General features: G+C 28.6%; 3 protein-coding genes across 4 annotated transcripts; all 3 read right to left on the bottom strand.

The window, feature by feature from the left end:
* Nucleotides 1-422: 422 nt before the first annotated feature.
* On the bottom strand, nucleotides 423-2,408 carry LOC145742050 (tubulin alpha-1 chain-like). Its single transcript, XM_082559792.1, has 7 exons — nucleotides 2,371-2,408; nucleotides 1,950-2,172; nucleotides 1,755-1,859; nucleotides 1,466-1,662; nucleotides 897-1,394; nucleotides 620-813; nucleotides 423-558 (listed from the first exon to the last, which is right to left on the bottom strand). The coding sequence occupies exons 1-7, from the start codon at nucleotides 2,371-2,373 to the stop codon at nucleotides 423-425; spliced, it is 1,356 nt and encodes a 451-aa protein (XP_082415918.1). The 5' UTR covers nucleotides 2,374-2,408.
* Nucleotides 2,409-2,775: 367 nt separating this feature from the next.
* LOC145742775 (von Willebrand factor-like) lies at nucleotides 2,776-19,756 on the bottom strand. 2 transcript variants are annotated; one of them, XM_082560572.1, is made up of 55 exons: nucleotides 19,619-19,756; nucleotides 19,262-19,436; nucleotides 18,976-19,148; nucleotides 18,653-18,763; nucleotides 18,291-18,463; nucleotides 18,051-18,178; nucleotides 17,690-17,895; nucleotides 17,414-17,532; nucleotides 17,025-17,253; nucleotides 16,696-16,824; nucleotides 16,384-16,492; nucleotides 16,263-16,309; nucleotides 16,032-16,191; nucleotides 15,804-15,907; nucleotides 15,538-15,660; nucleotides 15,171-15,350; nucleotides 14,796-15,014; nucleotides 14,533-14,661; nucleotides 14,298-14,409; nucleotides 14,160-14,200; nucleotides 13,888-14,022; nucleotides 13,681-13,807; nucleotides 13,335-13,593; nucleotides 13,001-13,204; nucleotides 12,646-12,885; nucleotides 12,343-12,499; nucleotides 12,137-12,263; nucleotides 11,953-12,038; nucleotides 11,607-11,830; nucleotides 11,298-11,498; nucleotides 10,970-11,168; nucleotides 10,652-10,885; nucleotides 10,281-10,486; nucleotides 10,042-10,161; nucleotides 9,829-9,954; nucleotides 9,475-9,632; nucleotides 9,159-9,303; nucleotides 8,902-9,091; nucleotides 8,698-8,821; nucleotides 8,418-8,535; nucleotides 8,057-8,252; nucleotides 7,795-7,948; nucleotides 7,473-7,623; nucleotides 7,320-7,410; nucleotides 7,036-7,218; nucleotides 6,625-6,876; nucleotides 5,950-6,544; nucleotides 5,762-5,835; nucleotides 5,324-5,670; nucleotides 4,396-5,238; nucleotides 4,089-4,295; nucleotides 3,893-4,030; nucleotides 3,659-3,710; nucleotides 3,392-3,559; nucleotides 2,776-3,265 (listed from the first exon to the last, which is right to left on the bottom strand). In XM_082560572.1, the coding sequence occupies exons 1-55, from the start codon at nucleotides 19,686-19,688 to the stop codon at nucleotides 3,123-3,125; spliced, it is 9,711 nt and encodes a 3,236-aa protein (XP_082416698.1). In that variant the 5' UTR covers nucleotides 19,689-19,756; the 3' UTR covers nucleotides 2,776-3,122. The 2 variants fall into 2 exon arrangements, with proteins under 2 accessions (XP_082416698.1, XP_082416699.1); XM_082560573.1 differs by having other exon boundaries at nucleotides 3,128-3,292.
* A 584-nt stretch (nucleotides 19,757-20,340) lies between these two features.
* On the bottom strand, nucleotides 20,341-24,116 carry LOC145743626 (tRNA-dihydrouridine(16/17) synthase [NAD(P)(+)]-like). Its single transcript, XM_082561630.1, has 14 exons — nucleotides 23,902-24,116; nucleotides 23,561-23,717; nucleotides 23,323-23,435; nucleotides 23,028-23,161; nucleotides 22,724-22,860; nucleotides 22,508-22,626; nucleotides 22,324-22,416; nucleotides 22,131-22,256; nucleotides 21,909-22,019; nucleotides 21,672-21,815; nucleotides 21,423-21,507; nucleotides 21,131-21,277; nucleotides 20,812-21,000; nucleotides 20,341-20,728 (listed from the first exon to the last, which is right to left on the bottom strand). The coding sequence occupies exons 1-14, from the start codon at nucleotides 24,097-24,099 to the stop codon at nucleotides 20,625-20,627; spliced, it is 1,857 nt and encodes a 618-aa protein (XP_082417756.1). The 5' UTR covers nucleotides 24,100-24,116; the 3' UTR covers nucleotides 20,341-20,624.
* Nucleotides 24,117-24,488: the final 372 nt, after the last annotated feature.

The following is a 24,488-nucleotide window of genomic DNA, read 5'->3' as shown; positions in this document are numbered from 1 at the left end:
TTAAATGCTTGTTTATTCAATAAAATTCAATTTTAGAAATTTCAAATTTATTAATAATGTATATTCTAATATTAATAACTTAAAACTGCATTAAATATTAATTTTTGTTTGTATAATGTATATAAATACTTGTTTGTTTGTTGAAAATTAAAGATATGTAATATTCTTAGTTAATGTTTATGCATAATTTCTAACCATATTTTATTTATCAAATAAATCTAGTTTTCTACTTGTTGTAGAAATAGTACTTAACTAAAAAGTTTATAAGGCAAAAAATAGCTGTTTAATATTTTAAAATAACAACAAGATTTTTAATAAATAGTTTTTTTTATTTGATTTTTTAAACTGCAAAATAAGTAAATAGATAAATTTAGACAGGTCAGGTCAAAGCGTTTCGTTCAGATTCACATTGGTACAACTTTTCAATATTCCTCCTCTTCATCATCATCTACCCCATCACCAGTATCTACTCCAACTTCTTCGTAATCCTTCTCCAGAGCAGCAAGATCTTCTCGAGCTTCTGCAAACTCACCCTCTTCCATTCCTTCTCCAACGTACCTATTCAAAAAAAGTTTATTTGTAAGTTGGAACTTTTATCATTGAAGTCAAAAGTACCTACCAGTGGACAAAAGCACGTTTGGCGTACATCAGATCGAACTTGTGGTCCAGACGAGCCCAAGCTTCTGCAATAGCGGTAGTGTTGCTTAACATACAAACAGCTCTTTGTACTTTGGCAAGATCGCCTCCTGGAACAACAGTTGGGGGTTGGTAGTTGATTCCTACTTTAAATCCAGTTGGGCACCAATCCACAAACTAAATAACAAGTAAAATAATACAAAAGTATTGCTTGACAGAATTAATAAAATATTTTAGCGAATATTACAGTTAAAAGTTACCTGAATAGTACGTTTTGTTTTTATATTGGCAATTGCAGCATTGACATCCTTGGGCACTACGTCACCACGGTACAGCAAACAACAAGCCATGTACTTGCCCTGGCGAGGATCACATTTTACCATCTGGTTTGCTGGCTCGAAGCATGCAGTCGTGCATTCACTAACCGACAACTGCTCATGGTATGCCTTTTCAGCGGAGATGATTGGGGCATACGTGACCAAAGGAAAGTGGATACGTGGGTATGGCACCAAGTTGGTCTGGAATTCTGTCAGATCAACATTAAGAGCACCATCGAATCGCAGAGAAGCTGTAATTGAAGACACGATTTGCGCCATCAATCGGTTCAGGTTAGCGTAGGATGGTCGATCTACGCCAAGGTTTCGTCGGCAGATATCGTAGATAGCCTCATTATCTACCATAAATGCACAATCAGAATGCTCCAAAGTAGTGTGGGTCGTTAAAACCGAATTGTAAGGTTCTACCACTGCAGTTGAAACCTAGAAGTACAAAATGTTTATTTACGCTGGAAAATATATAAATTACTACCCTTGATAATTGTTTAACAAACCTGTGGAGCTGGGTAAATGGCAAATTCCAGTTTGGACTTTTTACCATAATCCACAGAAAGTCTCTCCATTAGAAGAGATGCAAATCCGGATCCTGTTCCACCTCCAAATGAATGGAAGATGAGAAATCCTTGCAGACCGGTGCATTGGTCGGACAGCTTTCGAATGCGATTTAACACACTGTCCACCAACTCCTTCCCTGAGAATTCAATACAGTACAAATCAGAATTATGTAGTTTCGATTAAATGCAATTTTATTTGTTAAATATTTTTTATTGTAACCGTTCTTACCAACTGTATAGTGGCCACGCGCATAGTTGTTTGCAGCATCTTCGCGGCCAGTAATCATTTGCTCTGGATGGAACAATTGTCTGTAAGGACCGTTTCTTATCTCGTCTAAAAAAAAATTGTTCGTATAATTTGCTTTTTTTACTATTTGAAACAATACATCTCAAAATCATGTATACAGTGCCTTTGGTTACATACCAACAACCGTTGGTTCCAAGTCAACGAAGATAGCCCTTGGAACATGTTTTCCAGCTCCAGTTTCGTTAAAGAACGTGTTAAAAGAATCGTCACCGGGCTTCGCACGAACTTCATCGGGCATAGTGCCATCCGCATTTATGCCATGTTCAAGGCAGTACAACTCCCAACAAGCATTTCCAATCTGGACTCCAGCTTGGCCAACATGAATAGAAATACATTCACGCTAAAACATATCAAATATACAGAATTTTAGTGAAACCAACTTACATTTTTTATATATTAAATCGATGTAAATATATTATAAAACGAGCCATATGTTTTGGCTTGCTTTTCATAATATTGTATTGTAAATACCTCATTAATAAGCTAAAATAATACTTTTAAAACCACATTATTTAAATTGCTACAAACAAAAACTTACCATTGTTCGAAAATAACTAAAACTAAACTAAAAATAACTAAAGAAGGTGCAAAGCCTAGTTTTTGACATAAAGGCCTATAAAATAATTTAGTTCAACTTTATACAGCAGCAAGGAAGCATTGGAATGTTTGTAAAGTGAAGGAATAATTAGCGAGTTTTGCATTAATGGCAATTTGTGCTTTTTGCCAATTTAACTTTTTTTTGCGCGAAATGCGATTAAGCAAAATCGGATTGAGCGCCGGCTGCTAATTTTAGCCTATTAAAATAATAAGTTTTCTTTAAAATAGTCTTTGTTACTGCTTTTTCGATTTTTTTTATAATTTTGGATAAATCTATATTTATTCTATTAAAAAATGGTAACAATAATTTGCAACCAATACCCAATATTAACAAACACAATTTAAATGCTGTGTGCGGGGTTATTTATTATCAAAATATCAATTCAATTAGAAATGTACATTTCGATTGCAATAGTACAATTCTAACTTTAATATCTTAAGCATAGCAAGCAATAAGCATATTTAAAAATTGGTTTAATGACGTAAAAAGTCAAAAATTTAACTTATTGAGAACTTTAATCGAAGAAGTTCTATTAATTACTAGCAAATTTTAATGAACACATTAATTTAACAATTAAAACAAAAGCCCTTTGCATTATAATTATCGCAAATTTCCAATATCAAGACAACGCAAAAGCTATGCCAATTAAATTATTTACAAAAAAATTTGTCTTTAAAGCTTAAAGTATATTACTATGGCTTTTTACATTCTGTTTCTACGCAAGCACAAGCTAAAACATGATGGTAGGTATAAAGTCTTTGGATTCCATCATCGCAGTACATCATAATTTCCTTTTTTGTATATTTTCCAACGGCTTTGCAGCAACGACATTCGGCTGTAAAGTATAAAGTGCATACACGTCCTAGATAGCATAAAAATAATTTTAATATCCAGGTTTCTGTTTTAGCAGAGACACAATAAAATCTAATTGTTTTTATTTAAAATTTCAGGTTAAAAATACATTTTAATTCTCCAGTCCCTTTGGTTACGATTTCTTGTGTTGTACACGATCCACTACAAGAATTAATCTCTATCTCGTTGTAAGAACTACATTCGTGTATTTCATCGAGTGTTACATTAAAAACAGTTCTATCTGTTACTTTAGCGCACGGAGGAGATGTCTCTTCACCTGAATTTGGGTAAAAAGTTTAGGTTTTCTACAAATGCACAAAAAACAACCTTCTGAAAATAATTTAGATATTCTATGTATTAAAAAAATGAATTGTACAATATTTGCAGCATCCGTTGGTTTTTTCATCACCCAAAATTCTTCCACCTTTCTGTTAAAAAATAGATAATAACAAAGTAGAATATTTTTTAAACAAATACAAAATAACTGATAACCTTATAAAATGTAAAATCATTAACACAAAATAAATGAAATTGTTATGGTCCTAAATTAAAAAACATACAAAATCAACTTGAACTTACGTCTAAATAATAAAAAAACACATATTTTTACCTTAATACACAGTGTTTTATTAAGTGGTTCACATTTGTATTTGTCTTGAATTTGAATGTCTGGGCAATGGGTAAGTTGATTAGTATAACATGTAGCAGTTTTACACATATCACCACTAGTGGTCCAAGTAGTGTCCAACTGTAAATACTTTGTTATTACTTTTAGTCCTTAATATGTTTATAATTGTAATACAAACCGGATAAAATATGTTATCTGAATAACATTTATTTCCACAAACACATTCATAGTTTGGACAACAGCCAGTGTTTGTTCGTTTGCGAACTTGTCCAGGGGAGCAAGAAAAGTTCCAATTTTCACATTCTTGAGCTAACATCTCTTTAGGTTTGCATACACATATATACTTTGGACAACATTCCTTTTTACCATCAACTATTGCTGTAACCTATTAATGAATAAAATGTTAAATATTTTAAATGTGTATTTTAAAATAAACAATATCTAAATTAATCATTGTTTATATGATGTTTGCTTTACTTATTTACCTCAATTCTTTTATTGCCAACCGGGCAAGTGTAGTTTGTCCATTGAGCACAATTATTAAATAACATTTCCTCTGAATCACACACACATATATATTTTGGGCAACAATTAGATGTTTCTGGTAAATACCCATTTTCCTCCTCATGCATGTTATCTGAGCACTTTACATGTGTTTTGTCTAGGCAAAACAAGTTTAACTCAACATCGTCTTTGCATTTACACCGATATTCCGGGCAACATGGATTATATTTAGAATTCTTGTTTACTAATATCACTTGTTGGTACTCAGTGCACATTTCCTGCCCATAAGCAGTCTCCGAAATACAATTAGTTCTCGGATCATTTATTTTCTTAACCAAATGACATGCTTCTTGTTCGTTTTTAGAATTAGTTGGAACTCTTTCTGAACTACATTCATTAGTTACTTTGCATCCATAACCAACATCGACTTGCCAAGTTGTATTTACTTTTACGTTGCCGTTATGAGACTCACAATAATTACATTGACAAATATAATGTGGACAGCAACCACCTGTATTCAGAGTTTTAAAACCTGTCTTGTAAAGTGTTTTACCAATTGGACAAGTAAGTACAGAGCACAAACCTATGTTGCAAGAACAGTTATATTCAGTACAGCAAGGGTTGGGGTCAGTTTCTTTACTGTATATAACTTCTGTGGCGTATTGATATGAATTACATGTTTCTTTAAAGTTGAAAAGTGATTGGCATCTTGTTCTTGGGTCATCGGCAATTTCAGATTCATAACAAATATTATTATTTCTTCGTGATGTACATCTATATTTAATGGAACAACCGTCTATATTCACGTTCCAGACATCTCCAGGCTACATTTAGATAATAAATTTTAAACAAATTAAAAGCATATTTTATAACCTAAAATGTTAACTTTCTAGACACCATAAAATGTACCTTGTAAAAACCATATTCAGTTTTACAAACTGTACAGTGGCAAGGACAACAATCCAAAGGCGTTGAACTTCCTAGAGTATAACCTTCCGGGCAGTCTAATGAACAATTTCTACACATACACTCGTAAGTTGGACAACAACGCAGAGGATCACTAGCCAGTTTGCTATTTTCTACTTTAACTAGCATTTGGTCATCTCTGCATCTCGGTGAATAACAACCATATTTAAGAATAATTTTGTTATCGGTGCATTTGCATTTAGGCTCTTTACATTTGGTAATATTATTTTCCACATAAACCACTTCTTCTCCAAAGAAACTGCATTTAATATGCTTTATAACAGGACATTCTGTATACAAAAGTAAAAAAGGTTTTTGTTTAAATTTTTCTTAAAAAATACTTAATTTTAGAGGCTTCAAAACCATACTAAATATATTTACCACAAGAATAGTTTTTACAACATGATATGGATGACCCAACTTTAGTAGATATTAAACCATCATCGCAATCTTTTCTGCAACATATATTATAAATGTAAATAAACTATAACACTAAACATTTTTATAAAAATAAAATGTACTAAAGAATCAATCTCAATTTAAATATTTCTTGACAAACGATATCATACCTTTGTGGACAAACTTCCTTTAAATAGACTTGTTTTTTGCAAATGCATTTAAAAGAGTCGCAGCACTGAGAAGGATATGAATTAGATATTATTGCAAGTTCATAAGTTGGATCACATCTCTCTTTTTCGAACGAGGCTAAAGACCGGCAGTCATTAGTTTGGGAGTAGGTGGTTTCCAGATTAAAGCATAATTTATTGTGATAATTCAAGTCAGTGTAAGACAAACATTTTTTAATTTCAGTACACCCTCTTCTATTTACAGTTTCTACTGTATCGCCAGGCTTGACTAAACTGCCATTACTAAGTAAACAGTGCGTGCATTCACAAACTTTATTTGGACAACAATCCTCCGATGTACTTATGTCCACAACACCCTGCCCTTTTGGACATATCACATTTTTAAGTTTACATATCAATCGTGAACACCAATATCTTATACAGCAATTATTGCAAACGTCATCAAATGACGTGGGCAAATGGGTAGTAGTAAGTATAAGACTAAAACATTTTCCACAAATTGGAGGTTTCGGACATAGATCTTTGTTACAGATACATTTGCTTTCAATAGGACATCCACATGCATCTTGGATTGTTACTTTACAAAATAAATAAATATATTAACCACGATGTTTGCCTTACAAACAATAAACAAAAACAAGTTTTGATTATTCTTACCATTTACTTTACAACCCAAATGTGTTGTGCAGTTCTTTGGTAAGTTTTCACATTGTTGAGGACATTCACATATATATTTAGGACAGCCTTCAATATAGGTGACTGATAAAATCATTGGTGAACTACATTTTATATTGGATACTTTAGGACAAGTGCATTTTTTTTCTGGACAACATTCATCAGGATCTTGTCCAGGTATAATAGTCGGTATTTTTTTTCCAGTGCACACGGGATCAGCAGGACATGAGCAACCTATATATAAGGTAACATAGCTTTAAAAATATTCTTGATCAATAAGTAGGGACATCAAAATGTAAAAGAACTTTTAACTGTAAAAGAACAAGATAAGTTATTGTAAGTAGTTCAAGTTTTGTTAAATAGATATGTATGCTGGGGGTAGTATTATCTTACATTCTGTTTTAATGCAAGTATTAGAGCCAGGGTTCTTTAAAGTGTAACCTTCTTCACAAAAACAACCGCTTATTAATTCGGTACTTGCGCAATTATTTATTTGAAAACCCAAGTGATAGCAATCAACGTTCATCGAACATTTATTCACACAGGATTTGTAAACCATATTTCCAGGGCATTCAGCTAAATTAATATTAGAGCAATAAGTAAATTTATAAATAGTACTTTAAATAAACTTTTCTGTAAGTCAAACTTTTTCGAAACATTATTATTACACAACTTACTGTTGCACTTATAATCCAAATCAACACAAATCCCATAGTCCATACACTCTGATACATATAGGTTTATAGCAGATGAATTGCAAGCATCGCACTGCAAAGCATATCAAGAAAATCAGTTGTTGATTTAAAAATAAATAAATTAACATTTTATACCTGTCCTAATGCATGGGAATCATAAACGCAAGCGTCATAATAATATTTTGGATCTACCTTTGCATGACAATTACCAAAAATCGTTTTGTTGTAAAAAATGTCGCAAAATGTAGGTAAACAAATTTTGCATCGATTTGGAGGATTTTCGTATCTATTCAAAAAAAATTTATATGGTGGTTGAAGTACTTACCAATAAATAACAAAATTAACAATTGTTAATAACTTTAAAGGTGTTTATTGGTGTTTTATAATATATTAAAAGTTAAAGATTGAGTCTATATACAAAATATAAACTCTAAATATTGTATTTAAATAACAATACTTTGTGTCGTTGCAAAGTCTACAGGTTTCATTAACAACTGGGTCACATTTTTCGCATCTCTTTAGCTCCCAATCATACCCAAAATCATTGGGGTCCATAAATATTGTACCATTTATTCCCTCATAATCATCTGTTTTATTATTTGTGCAAGTACCTATTAAAAACAAAATTAAAAACAATTTAAACATGTTTTTTCAACTTATTTAAATATATTATTTTTAAAAAACAAACATTGATCTACATGTAAACATACAAATCTTACCACATAATCCAACAGTTGGCTTGGAAGTGCTAGAAGATGGAATTATAATTATAACAGAAGGAGTAAATCCTGCAGCAGTGTAACGAAGTATTAATTTTCTAGCCGGAATTGTTAGTTCAATAGTTTTACCAACAAAATAAACCTCAATTCCATGTCGCACATATGGCAGTGTGATATTCTTTCCATTAATTTGAATCTAATTAAAATTTTAAAAATATTTATTTAATTTACATTTGTTGTCTAATTTAATATTAGATTGCAAAGAGATAACAAAATCAATTATAACTATAATATATATTTATTTATATGTTCAGAATTTAGCATAACATTTTAGGAAAAAATAAAATAATTAATTTTATACATAGTATAATGTGTTGGATTTTGGCGATAGTTTTACTGTAATTTCCTTCCATTTTACATAAATAGTTTTCAGGCAGGAAAAAGTTATTCCCATTCCTGGACCACATGCTTCATTGTCACTAAAGTTAAAGTTTAAAAATATTGTTAACAAAACCGTTGTGTTGGCTTGTTGGACCCCGTAGTAGCAATATGTTTTTTCAACTATTAAATTTATATTAATTTGTCTTAATTACAGGATATTTTTAATTTAATAAATTTATAAGGTTAAATAAAATATAAACCTAAAAATATGAAGATCATCATATATTCTGTCCTTTACAAGGGTGTACTGACACTGACCATGAAATGTATAATAAGAACCATCAAATGTTAAATAATGGGGATCCCCGAATACTTGACAAACACCTAAAATAGACAAGCATTTTTACTATAATAATGTTATGTTGTATCTTAGAAGTTTACTTGGTTACTGTTTTACCACATACATGGGCATTCATAATCATTGCAACATGGATTTCCTGGAATAAGTGTGGCAATTGGACTTCGTCCGCTTACACAATGAGGTTCAAAATGTGGACAATCTACTTTGAGCATTCGTTGTGCTGTGCAAAGTTTTTCTTTACATATACATTTACGTTGATAACATGGTTCGAAGTCATCATATACTTCTGATTCCTGTTGTAACATTTTAAGACAATTAAGTTTTTTTGAAAGGTTACAGTTGGTAAATTTAAAATCTTACGTTAAAAAAAAGTTTCTTGTAAAAGCAACGAAGCAAGCATTTATTAACTTTACAGCATTCATCACTTAACAGGTTATCTTCCACCAAAAGATTTGGAAATTCACATAATGGATCAGGTGGACAAATGTCGAAATTACAGGTACAACTACAATTAAAAACAAACAACTACAGTATTTCTTAACATACATTTAAAAAACAATTTACAAACCAAACAGATTTTTTTCTGCATATAAAATAATTTTTACTAAAAATTTTATTCAGAAATAAGAGGGTAGTTAGTACAGTATTGTCTATATTTAAAATTTTATCAACTTACGTAAAATTTTTACAACATGGGTTGATTGATTTGGTTTCAACTAATTTTTCATATTTTCCACAAGAAGATGGATTCAATGGTTTAGCACATTCATTACGTTTATCAATAATAGTGATAGCAACCGGACAAGTATAGGGTAGACTGGATGCTTTGCATACCTTAAATAAATGTAAACAAGCTCTATAGATAGATGTAAAAATTTAAAATAGTTAGTTTTTAGCCATAATAACAATGTATCAAATTATAAATTTATGATATTTTACAAATTCACCACAAATATATTCTAGTGGGTGTTTAAACCTGTTAAATTAAAATATTCACTAAAAACATAAAACAGCATAATTTAACATTTACTTTAGTGATGCATGGGTCAGTTATATCTTGCCATGTTTCACCTAATTTGTAGTAGCCTTTACTTCCATCAAAACACAACTTACAAATGCATTTGTAATCCCTACAGCATTGGTTTAATGAACCATTCTATAAATAATTGATTTATTGTCAATGAACCACTTTTTTATTAATTTTTTTGTTTTAAAAAATTTAACTAACATGAACAATTCATACTTCTGTTTTTACTTCTTGGGGTCCACATTTAAGGTTTGCTTTTGAACAAAATTTAACCTTGTCAGGGTCACAAACACAGAATGGTTTAGGACAACATTCTCCAGTAATGTTCTTAAATATCTGCAATGTAGCAAACATTTTGTTTTAACATGTAACACTGTTTTTAAAGTTTAATTATAATTTACTTGAGTTTTTAATAATTTCTATTCCACATGTTTTTCAATCAAGAACAAACTTGCCTTTTTTTCCCATAACTGACATTTTGGAAAAAAAAAAATTTTTGTAGGACAAGATTTTCTCACACATTTTTCAACAGGGCAACATGTTAAATTTTCACACACATCCCTTGAGATATTTTTGGCAAACCAACCAACACCAGGTTGGACTGTTGTTAACTTGAAACACGTTGCACACTCTATTATTGGACAAGTTTTTGGATTGCACTCTACAGTTTAAATTTGCAATTTAACACTATTATAACATAAACATTTTTTATCTGACTTTCTTATTTAATTATTATTTAATAATATGTTTACTACAATTTACCTGTTTTTAAATTTATTTAAAATTTGTATTTAATTTAATACTTTTAAACAATAGGCAAACAAACCACAAAAAGATGAAGTTGTGCAACCACAAAGTAATTCTTCTTTAATGGAACACCCTTTCACTGAACATTTTATATTAGGTACACACTTGGTGTAATCAATTAAATTTTTATCTGGGCATACGCACTCATGTAAGGCACAACGAATTTTTCCATTAGTAAGAATTGTTCTATCAATAACTTGAGGAAATTTACAACTTATTGGAGGATTGACCAAGGTAAATTTTGGCAAACATTCTAAAAAAATAAACAGTGATTATTGTCTAATAAATAATCAAGCATATTTTGTTTCTGAGAGATTAACAAAATAAATGATTTTACCACACATCATTTGATTACAGCACTTTGCAACATTGTAATCATCATAATCTAACATTGCTGGCACCAATTTAGCATAGTAGGGACAAGTGATACTACTGTTTGGACATAGAAATGGAATAGAAGAAATTTTGTAACAGTCATTGCCATCAGGAATGCATTTGTGTTGCACACAATCTATTATCCATTCTTGGTTAGGATTCTGTGTTAAGTATTACAAAGTTAAATATATTAATTTGTATTAATCAAAAGAAAAATATGCATATGTAAGATACTATTTTGGACAGCCCAAGTGAAATTAAATTTAACAATTACATAGTTATAAACTTACCTTTACTTTATTCTCATAAAGACAACCTATACAAATACATTTTGATACATTACAGCAAGTGTCATCAGACAGCCCAACCAACTCCAAAACCTCATTTGCAGCACAGACAGGAGATAAGGGGCAAACTACGCCATAGCATGGTGGAGGCTTACAATAGCACAACTCTACCCTAATTTCGTAGTCATAACAGTACAAAGGGGCCTAAAAATTACAAGAATGTTATATTTAACTTTATTTTGTAAACTATTTGCATAAATAATCTTATTATATATATTTTAATTTAAAGTTTAAGATTGTTGTTATAGCTACCTGATCTTTATTATAGCAAACCAAACCCTGGTTAATGTTACATTGGACATGTTTTTGTGACAACGTTTTAGAAGTAATACTTTGACATTCTAAGTTTCTTCTGCAAGCATATCCATCCATTAACTCAGGAACCATTTCAAAATCTCCACCATTGGTATCCAAAGTTACTTTATATGAGTTTGTCCAATTACCCCAAATACATTCTATTCCATGCTCACAATTACCTTTAATGTTTGTAAAATTTCAGTTAAAGAATATTGGTAAATACATGTGCCTCATTCATGTGTAATATTTTAAAAAATGCCCTGTTTTTTTATTACAAAACAAAAATTAGTAAAATATTTACAATCATCAGGTTGTCCACAACTTCCACATTGAAGGGGGTATATACATTTTTTCTTATTTTCATCATACAGCTTTCCTTCCGGACACCTTGAATATTGCAAATGCAAATTTTAAAATTAAAATTTCTTTTTAAAATGTTTTTTAATTAAATTAAAAATTAAAGCTTTAATTTAAACAAAGCTTACTTTGAAAAACAACCTTCAAAACATCCATCAAAGCACCCTGTACAACAAGTTGCCACACAAGTAGGTCCACACGCAGCATACTTCCACAAACACTGATTTTCTTCATTATAAACCTCACACATAGTTGCTAAACAATAAATAATTTTTATAAATTAGAAAAAACATAAAATGTGAAGTTATCATAGTTAAATTTAAAAAATACTTACGACATACTTTTGGACTTCTCCATTCTACAGCTACACCCTTATTACCACAAGCATAAGCATAGTCTGCTACAGCAATACAAAAACATTCACAATCACCACCAGTGTCACAAGAACATGTTTCTTTTACACATTTGTCAAAGTAATACTTTGCATCAACCTAGTCAATGACAAAGATATTCCTTAATCTATTTTATATAATTAAAAAATATTGACAAAATAGTCTGAGTTGTTATAGTATTTAAGAAAAATTATTTAACACTTTTATTGATTTATCGTAATAACTAGTAATGTTAATTTACTAACCATTGAATGACAAGCACTAAAAGTTTCACTGTTTAAAATGTTACATTTTTCTTGAACCCAGGTCATTTTAGCTCCACATTCAAATTCTTCAATAACTTCAACAACATCTGGACACACAGAGTCTACTTTCCAGCTATTTCCAAACTCAGCACTAGATGAAGCTTCATGATTAGATGATAACAAAAAGTCATTCATACTGTTACCATTAAAATCTCCACACATACCACATGTTACATTTTTCTAAAAAAATCATAAGATAACAACAATAAAAAACATTTTAAACCCACTTAAATGTTGAAATTTAAACCCTTTTACACATGTAATACAACACAAATTTTTATTTAAAAAAACTTACTTGCAATTTGTTTTCAATTCTTACATACACTCTTGTAACTCCATCCCAGATTAAATGCACACCAAAATTGGTTGTTATAATAGTAAACAGTCCCCTATATAGAATTCCAATAACTTTGTATTTTTGCACAGTTTTAGTTGTTGTACTGGACACAAAATCTTTTACAACAACTGCATCTCCAGTATGTAGTATATATTGTTTATCCTATACAAATGAAAGTCAACTAAATAGTAATCTAAAAAACTTTATTAAAGCAATTGTAAGTAATTTATTTATTTATTAAAAATTTAAATACTTATAATCAAGTTAGCTGTAGTACAGAAAAATTAAATACCCCAACAGTAAACTTGATTGTAGTTGCACACATTGCGCGATTGGATCCAGGGCAATCATGACTTTTCAAAGTTATCTTGTAAATTGAGTCAATTGGATTAATTTGACCACAATTATCAGTTGCGAGCAAATATTCACATAAGCCTTTAAATTCAAATTGTTTTCCATCAAAAGTTTCATAGTAAGTTCCACCAGCAACTTTACATTCAGAAGTGCAAGTTTCATTGGATACAGTTACCCAACCATTGACAGTACATAATCTAAAATTTAAAAGTTGCACCCAAATTTATTTTATTGTTAACTTAAAATATTTCTAACTATAATGTACAATACTATTAAAAACTTACAGTTTTTTGCATCCATTCTTAGTCTCTGTGCCCACTTTGTATTCAATCCCATTTAACTCACATGGACAATTATATGCAAAAATACATTGGCCCTTATGATACACATATTGGTCAGGACAAGTACAACCTAAAAAAATTATTACTAGTCTGCGACAATATTCAACTCAGTAAATTTACAAAAAAAAAACTTTATAATTTTTGACATACCTGTTTGACAATCAGTTTTAAGGCAATCATTATTTTTATTCACACAAGTTTTCATGCACTCAGCTCCCACTTGATTAGTAGTATTACATTGCACTTTATTCATAAAATCTGGACACTTAAGTTCATCAGCAGAACCTATTTTTTTTAATTATTTAGATCTGTATTTGAAATTTAAATATTTCAATAATTTTGAATCATTACTATTAATCATTAAATACAAAAAAATTTAATAATACTTAACCTATCAAAGATAAAAAAAAAAATAAAAAAACCTGTATGAGGGTTGCATGTAACTTTTCCATTTATACAGTAGCTAAAAATAAATAAATATTAAAAATTTAAATAAATTCGATTTTTTTACTTTTTTATCATATAAAACTTTAAAAATATTATTTATTTTCAGTTTTTACCAAGTAACAGAATCCTTGTGTGTTATATGATTAGGATTTGTCCACTCCCCATCATAATAACACGGACATTTCTTTAATGTTACACAAGTGTCATCATTTGACAAATAGGTTCCTGAAAATGATAATTTAAACAATTAGTTTTATACTCACATTTAAAAAAAACAGTAGGTACAAAATTTTCTTTTTTTTATTGAAAGTATAATTGAAATTATAAAACAAAAGCGTAAATAAAAACCTTCAGGACAATTACAGCCTTCAACCAAAGGAGAATTATCACAAGTCTCTTGTTCCATTTGAGACCGACAAGACCTTCCACAACGAGTGCTTTCAGCCTGGTAAATCATTCCACCACTACATGATATTTCTAGAAAATTTAATTAATAATTGTTTGTAAATAACTTCTAAGAATGTGTTAAATCAAATTATTCAAATATATATTCCTTTTAAAATTACATCAAAACAACTTAACAAAAAACAAGTAACATTTTTTTATTTTACCACAGAAAGCTTTTGATCTCCAATTAACAACAACACCAGCTTCAGCACATCTGTGAGCAAATGAGGCAACAGAATCACATAAACAATCATTTCCAGATTCACAAGCACAAACATCTTGTTTACAATTTTCATAATATTGATGAAAATCAGAAACAACCATGCGACAGTAATCAAAGATCTTTGATTTCATAATGGAGCATTCTACTTCAGCACTTCTCGCTAAAAATAGGCATATAACTTTTTATCTGAATAAAGACTAATTTACCAACAAAATAATTCTTTACCAGTTTAAATAAAAAAATTAAATAACCGTTACTTGCTTTACTTAAAAAATTTTAATTAGTATCAAGAAAAAAAATCACAAAATCTTCTCACCAAGGTAGCTGTCTTTAAAACAGGCACCCAATGAACTAACACTTGTGTTTACATATTTGCAAGAGTCATATAACTTCCAAGAATTTCCAAAAGCAGTTGCAGTTGTGATAACACCACTTTTGGTTGCTAAATCATCAGTTGTTTTTTTATTAAAATCTCCACCCAGACCATGAACAGAATCTAAATATTCAAAACTTATATATATATGTGTTAGACTACATATGTTAAAAAATTGCTTTTTATAAGTTTTAATAGGTTTTTACAATAATGTTTTTAATAAATTTATAGAAGTTTATTAAATATAGTTTTTACAATAATTTTTTTAGTTTTCTAAATACACTAGGTAGTTATTGGATAGGCTACTCACTTATTAGTGAAGGTGGCAACTTTACATAAACTGTAGACTTTGTATCCCATAATATTACCACTCCACTCGCAAGAATTCTTAGTTCAAAATATAAGGAAGATAGCTTAAGAATCTCAATTCCACCTAAAACAATTTTTAATTCTTGTAGATGTCAAAAGTTTTTTCGTTTAGTATATTGAATTGCAATATACATATATTGGTTTTACAACAAAGTCATTTTGTTAGGTTAGAAAAGTTTTTAAAATATTTATAAAATAAAACTTAACCTGTTTGGATAGGAAAATTTGACACTTTAATTGTGTCAACCATAACCTCCCCACCATGTATAAAAGTAAAGTACTTCAAGTTTTGAACAGAAACTATAAACTTCCTACATAAAAGATATATATATATTTTATTTAATAGTGTTAAAAATATTTTACATTAGACATGCATGTTTTTTACAGGTATGATAAATTTATATCTGTAAAAATTGTTAATACAAATTTAACTACCTGAAACATGAATATTCTCCAGCCTTTCCACACTCCTCGGTTTCAATATAAGCAGTAAAACTTGGTCCAGTTGAATATGTGTAAATACATCGTCCACCATAATCAAACCAGGTACCATCGAATGTCAAAAAATGAGAAAATCCAGTTATTATTGCAGTAGCTGAACAAATATTTAAGTGTTTACCAACTTTCTTTATAATATTAAGTGTTTAGTGTTATTTCATTACCAACCTGAACATTGTTTTGTTGTGCATGACCAAATTGCTCCATTGCAAGAACTTTAAAATAGAAAAAGAAAAAAAAAATTATTCAAACACCTAAAAAAGTTTTATAGTAAAATACAAAAAAATACCATGTATTGCATTCTTGTTTTCTTGTTGCCCCAGGAATATATTTTTTACCAGCATGGGTACAAAAACAATCTTCTTTTCTAACACATGATTTGCCATTCCAAAAAGTGCCTTATAATTATATTAAAAAAGTTGTAATATTTTCTTTAATTAGCTTTGCATTTTTAAATTGAAATAAATAATGTTTTATAACACAATCAATGCTAGTAGTTTAAATTTAACTTAAACATGCAAATAAATTAGATATTTAAATACAATGTTGTAGGCAACCAAATATATTTTAACAATTATAAAAAAAATGTTTTTTTATTAACCTTCTTTACATTCACATCCAGGAGAACATATTAAAGTTCTTTCACATTGCATATTTCCTGCTTGCTCACAAGTATTTGCACATGTATTAGCACATTCACTGTATATCTGATTTCCCGGACAATTATAAACTTAAAAGTTTAAGAACATTAATACCTCAACAAAAGTTATATTAAAAAGCATTGTGTCTACGTTATCAAATACAGTATTAATTTATGGAATCAAAACATGAATAATTTAAGAATTGTATAAATATCCAATAACTTTAGATGTAAAACAGAAACAAATTTCTAAAACAATATTAAAGATGTTTGCGTTCGATATGACTTACCACATGTATTACTCTTTGCTCTCCAATTCTGTATAACAATGCCAGCTTGTGCACAATCATGACTGTATGTGTTCAGCACAGAACAGTGACAATTTGGTATGTTGTAAATATCACATCTACATATATCGGCAATGCACGCCTCTATATAAATTGATGGGTTGATTGTGTGGTGACACTTTTTAAATATACCAGATCTAAGTATGCTGCATATTTCAACACCAGCTTGGCTCTGTAAAAGAAAAAAATTATTTTTTTGTAACACAGACTTTTAATATTTAAAAACCATGGAAAAAATGTAAACCTTAAAGGAAATGTAAAAGGACAAAAAATGATTTTCTCATTAATATTTAAAAAATTTTAAAAAGTAAGAAATAGTCTATAAAGTTTACCCATGTAGAATAACAGTGTTTGTAAGTTTGTTCCTCCAAAGTAGAAAATTCACATGATTCACCAGCTTCATCTTTAATCCAAATATTACTAAATTCTACTGCATCTTGTGATGGTTTTCCTTAAAATTAAAAATACAAAAATAAACAAATTTTAATTATTTTTTTAGTAGTTTTAGATAAAAATCAAACATAGAACAAAACTAATCAATACACCTAAGTTTTTAGTGTTTAAAACAGACATAATTTAAATTCTTTTAGATTAAAATAATACAAAACCTTTTTGGTCTTTAAAATCATCATCGGGATTGCTGTTGTAATTACCACAAAGTCCTGAAACATGATTTTGATATTTGTCTTCTATACTGATATACATCACAAAAGGTTTCAAGCCGATTGTTAATTTGTTTTCACCAACTGTTACATAAAGGTACCATTCTGATTGTAACACATTGAAGTCATATTGAACAAAAGGCAGTACAACCCTGAGTAAAATTTAGCTAAAATATTGACTTTGTAATAAGTTTTTTGTTAAATAATTTTAATTAGACCTTCTCATCTAATAAAAACTAATAATGTTTTTTTTATCAGTAATGCAACAAAAAGCATGATGTAAAAAATAAATGTGTAAATCACTAACAATTTTTTGTCAAAAAATACTTTTCCATCATGATGAATATTTAAAACACCATCTATACTTCTTATTGTTACATCATGAATACAACTTAAAACTGTCATGTTACAATTTAAGTCTCTTCTCATTAGAACCTATACAATTTAAAAGTGGAAAGATAATAAAATTGTCAAAAGACTACAAGTAATAAAACAACTTACAAAATCAAATAATAAATTGAAATTATTTTAAACCAATTTCACTTACCTGCAATGAGTTATCTAAACTTCTAATTAATTCATATTGACACAATCCAGTAAATGAATAAAATTTACCATCAAAGGTAATAATGTGATCTTTTCCAAAGATTAAACATGTATTACTAGACCTTTTAATAGTAACATCAGCATCAGTGTTTTGTGTATCATCATAACTTAAGCCTAACAATGTAAAGCAGAGTTATAATGCTTCAATCAATATGTACAGAATTGTAAGCACATAGAAATGTATAATTTATACAATTGCATAATCAAATAAATTTAAATATAACTGCATAGTAAAAAGTACATAAACATAAATTTTTTAATTAAACGATTCTTAAAATGCAAAAATAATAAAACTAAACTAACCATAAGAACATCTAAAACCAGTATGTGTTTCAGGACAAGCACAATGGTCTGTTCCATCACAATTTCCTTTATTTAGGCAAAATGGTTCACCATCAATATCATTGCATTTTACTAAATTTATAATAATAAGTAAAAGCGGATTAAAGTTAATCGCACTTTCTGCATTCGACCCTTAAAGTACTATTTTTAAACTATGCATAGAAAATGTATCACATGTCAAAGATAAAAAAAATAGTAGGTTCTTGCTAGGTTAAAAACAAGATTTTCGCAGACAAAATCGCAAAATCATTTTAGAAAATTTTTATGCCTACTTTTTTACTAACCTGTAGGTTTTAGGTAATATTCAATATAAAACCCAATAGCCACTGCACGATTTTCATTTGAAACAAATCGTATAATAAAATGGCCAGAAGAAATCAATTCTCCAATCATTGGTTTTTTGTACCCACAATATTTGGCTGATGAATGTTCATCACCAATTTCCAAATAATCTTCTCTGTTGAAAATTTTTTTTTAATGAAAAGCATAACTTGATAAAAAATAAAAACTACTTTTTCACTTTTACATAAAAAATCCACATTTTGCTAAGTAACATTACTAAAAACTTACATGCAATTATCTGATTTTTTAATCCCAAATTTGTCACCAATTTTGCACACAATATCAAACCCAGGTTTAGCAATAATTTCCCATACACAATCTAAATTTGGTGGATATGCTCCATCTACCAATGGAGGTTGTATATGTTGGGATGTCAAATTTGCAACAAGGTCTCCACCACACTCTACATAAATTTTACAGTTTCAACATTTTATTTTAAAATTTAAAGAATAAAAAAATAGTAAACATGTTCGTAGTAATTCTGTATAGCCTACAAAGTTTTTTTTTATTGGAAATTAATAAAAAAAGTCCCCCTTAGATTGTGGCATATTTATATAAAAAATAAATAACAATTTAATAAACAACCTTGGGAATCAGTCAAAGCAACATTTAAAAAGCTGGTTTCAAACAGCAACAATATAAAAAACAATTTCATGTTTTCAACCACAAATCCTAAAACCAAAATTCCTTAAACACTTATTTACTTCTGAAATATGTTGTTCTTAAAACACTTTTTTGCAAGTGTAAGGTTAGGTAATTTACTCTGCTTTATAAAGAAAATTTAAACTAGCTTATCTTTTTTATTTGTGTAACCTTATTTAAAAACAATGCCTTTTTTATTTAAAAAAATTAAACTGAACAATTTTTAAAATACCAGTTTATTTAAATTGTCTGGATAAAGAGATACAATGAACAGACTAGGTTTGAAAAGTTTTTAACCACAACCTTTCCACATCTAGCAAACCTCCAAGAGATAAAAACATAAAAATAAAAAGACGTGTTGTAAAGTTTTGTTTTAAAAAATGTATATTGTAATACAAGATATAAAATGATTGACTTGTTTAAAACAAACATGATATCTTGCAGACCCTATGTACATTAAACATTTAAAAATACACTTCATTTCAAGAAAAAAATGTTCTATGCAAATTTATTAAGTGTTTTTTTAGAAAATCACATTCTTAAAGTATAAAAAACAAAATAAATCAATATAATGATGATTGAGTAATAGCACTCTTAAACATGCTTAATTTTTATATTTTAAACGTGATAGATAACATAATAGTTAACTTACACAGTGTTTTAAGTTTATATTTAAGTGACAAACTATAAAAGAACTAAGTGGGGAATTTTTAAATGCCTGTTTATTTTCCAGATATAACTTTGATAACGAGTATTAAGAGGGAGTTTTTTATTAAAAAAAAATTAAATTCGATTAAGACCAGACAAGCAGGCAGTTAAGGAATTTTTTATCAGGTTACAGAAATAAAACCTAAAAATTCCAAATAATATTTTACCTATTTTGTGGTAAAAAAATCAGCACATTTTGCATCAGCGAAATTATTTTATAAAGTTGATATTTTATGTAACATCAAAAATCTGGTTTTAAAATGTAACCTTTTCTAAGGGGAACACCAACTTTAAAAGCTTCTTTCCAACTCTTTGTTATAAATTGAGTCAATAGCATGTCGAACACTGCAAGAGATACAAGGAAAAATTTTTATAAATATCTAATTTAATATAAAAATTAATGTCTAAAATAAAATATTGTCAACTACCTTGATTTATGCTATATACTGTAGAATAATTTTTATGACAGCCAGATCGACACATATACTCGTTAATTGGAAGCCTTGCTGTATTTTCCCCGCTGTTAGTAGCCCCATCTAATGTTAATTTTTTACAAACTGTTTCGTCTACTAAACCACCCACAATGTAAACAACATCACAAGAAACATTGATTAAAGCTGAAATATACACATATATATTTATAAAAGACATCACAAAGTAAAAAAATTGAATAAAAGTATTTGATATAGTTGATAATTATAATTACTAATGTGTCCAAGAGAATTTTTTATTATTAAAACAACTTACGATTAGGTGAATCTGGTGTTAGATAAACTATTTCTTTTGCTGAAAATAAATCTTTGTAACTATTACAAGTCATGTCTATCTTGTAACTTTCAAAACCATTGTGCTTTCGAATGCATTCCTTCCATAAGAAACCTTCACGATCAAAACCTTCAAAAAAAATTGGAGTTTAAATATTTTATATAAAACAATGAACACTTTTTATGTAACAAAATCCAAGCACAAAATCGAAAAAGAATTATTTTAATTTTTTTATTTACATACCATAAGAGAAAAAAATTAAAAATATATATACCACTAAAATAAAGATGGGCTGGTTGTTCTGCGGATTTATTTGATCCATACAACCTTCCAAGCTGACCTGCTAATTTACTTACCTCCTAAAATAAAAAACAAAAAGAAAACTTTTCTTGGAATAAATTGCAATATGTTAAACTTCTAAAAAGAAACCCTAGCTAAGAACAAATATTAGTTTATTTTTATGTCAAATTTTCAGAAATGCCGTGATTGACTTTTCCAAAAAAATCAATTAAATGAAATATACCTTTTTGTTCATGGCAGAAGACCAAGATAAATCAACACAAACTTTCAAAGAATTTTTGTTACATTTCATCACATTGTCTAGTTTGTCTATTATTGCTCTTTTTTTCTCCAATTTTCGTACATGACGATCCTCATTTACATCATTCTAATTAACATGAATAACACAAAAAAATTTAAAAAAATACTAAACCGCTCAAGTCTACAAAAAGGGTGGCGTCAATTTAATTTAGAGTAATACCAAAATTTTAACTTTGTCTCTAATTTTTCTTCTTTCATGTTCTTCTTTTCTTTTAGATTTTTTGTATTCAATTTTTCTTTCATAGCGGGCAGTTCTTCTTAGTTGATTTTTCTAGTTTAAATAAAAGCAATTTTCTTTTACTGATAAATTTAAAAAATTTCTTGAATTTCTTAAGAACATTTAAACCTCTACACATAGTCCTTAAGTGGTAACATATTTTACCGATATTTTTTCTTTGTCTTCAATATTAATATCCACTTTTTCTTCTTTGGTTTTATTCTTATTTATTTTTTTATCTCGATAATAAGGCTGACAAACCCAATGAGGTAGCTTTGAATTATTTTCTTCCTACAATAAACAACGATATATAATAAAAATTACAATTTGACTGTAAAATATTAAAAAAGACAAATACTTTTTTGCAAAGTTGTTTTAGTGTAGAATTACAAGTAAGAAGTTCTTCTACTGATTTTGCTTTTCCAATTTCTATTTGCATTGACTTGTGGATCTAAAAATAAAAAAAAATTAGTTTAATGTACCTATAAAAAGGGCCGTATTATAAAAACAAGATATTTCATTATTGAACAAATACTTTTAACCTTTAAAGTGTTGGCCCATAATCTAAACATGTGGGATCTAACTTGGGACAAGGGACAATGATATTTCTTAACAAAAGAAATATATTCTTCAAACACTTCACAAACTGGTGGATTCTGATCTAAAATTGTTCAACTAATTTATTCTTTGTAACATATATGTATATATAGCCTATGCAATTTTAAAGTTTAAATAAAAAATAAATACTTTTATTTTACCTTTAAATATATATGGATTACTCAAATGACCTTCAGCTGTCATGACACCATCAACATTAGTTTCTTCAAAACATTTTGTAATATCAGATTTAAAACCAATATTGCCATTTGCAAATACTGGAATGCTGAGATTTTCTCTAAATACAAAACGGTTAAAATAAATCAAAATACCCCCTTTTAATTTTTAAACCTTACATGAAAATTGATTTTAAGTATATTATTTTAAAGCCTTTTTTGTAACAATTAAAAAGCTTTACTCGGGTTAAAAATATTAAAAAATATAGGCTATTTTTATTTAAATTACTTGATAGCTTTAATGTGACTCCAACTAGCTTTACCAGTGTGTTCTCCTTTTTGTTCCTTGGTTCTACCATGGACAGTTAAAAAACAACAACCAGCACTTTCCAACATTTTAGAATATTTTACTGTTTTTTCAATCTAAAAATGTTTTTTGTTTCAATTGTGTATATTTAAAATGACGGATTAATTATTTGGCAACTATAAGTTATTGTAACAAATGGTATTCTATGTTAATACCATAAAGTTGGCCTTTCCAAAACAAAAATAAAAAAATAAAATAAAAATAGAACAATGCTTGCCTCAGAAAATACTCGGATTTTGGCAGAAACAGAAATTTTTAATTTTGTTTTTGCTGTTGAAATTATTTCATAAATCAATTCCCAATTGTTTTGAAGAAAAGCACCAAAACAACCTAATTTAAAAATATAAATATTAAAATTTACTGAAACATTTGGTAAAATAAAATATCCTTATTTGAAAACAAATTTTATGTCGATTGGATGCTTCAAAAATTTAATAAAATGATTAAAATTTTACCTCTTCGAGCAATGTGTTGTGGGCAACCCAAATTCAAATCCACACCGTCACAATAATTTTGCACAGCAAGTGAAGCATTTACAAAGTTACTGGCATTGTTAGCGCAAAATTGAACAAACACTGGTCTGTCCTCTTTACAAGATAGATCGGATATAACCTTAAGGTAATTGATCAACATGAATATACAATTTGATTAACATGAATACACATAAAAAATTTTGCGACTCAGGTAGTTATCTTAAAGATTTGGCAAACATATATATATTGACAGATAAAAAATACTCACAAAACTTAACAGTAAATTACAATTTTCTATGAAGCCACTACATTTATCATTTTACCTTTTTTCTGTAAGTCGAATCTAAAACCAAAGAATTAGCACTGTACATGGGAGTGAAACAAAGATTTGCGCCATGCTTTCTTGCCATCATTCTCCATGCTAGTTCACTTTGCTCTACCATAGGAGCTACTATATATTTAGGAGCACCAAGCACGTCATTATAAAAAGAATATGCTTCAGAAACTTCGTTTTTCGCCATTATATTATAAAAATAAAATAGAAACTCTACAAATATTTTAAAAATAGAATTCAACAAGGTTTTAAAAAATAATAAATTCTTTGTACTAGTTATATATATTAAAATAAAACGAATACATTCAATGTTTAAGCTGCAATAAAAGCGCATATGTCAACAACAACACACAACGTGTTGTAAACACAAACCACGTGGTTAGTGTTTTGCAAAAAAGTAAAGATTTACAAACTACGTAAACTAATTGACTAAAACATATAATAAAAAAATTAAAATAAATAAATAATTAATTTATTTAATGTTGGAGTAAAACAGTTTAAAAAGTTTGTTAAAAAATATGATTTCTATCACAAATATTACTAGTTGACAACATTTTAGGGAAACTCCCACTCGTT

The sequence above is a fragment of the Corella eumyota genome, chromosome 2 (assembly GCF_963082875.1).
Source record: "Corella eumyota chromosome 2, kaCorEumy4.1, whole genome shotgun sequence".
NCBI lineage: Eukaryota > Metazoa > Chordata > Ascidiacea > Phlebobranchia > Corellidae > Corella > Corella eumyota.
The sequence above is the reverse complement of the archived record's forward strand: the minus strand, read 5'-3'. Positions and strand labels throughout refer to the sequence as shown.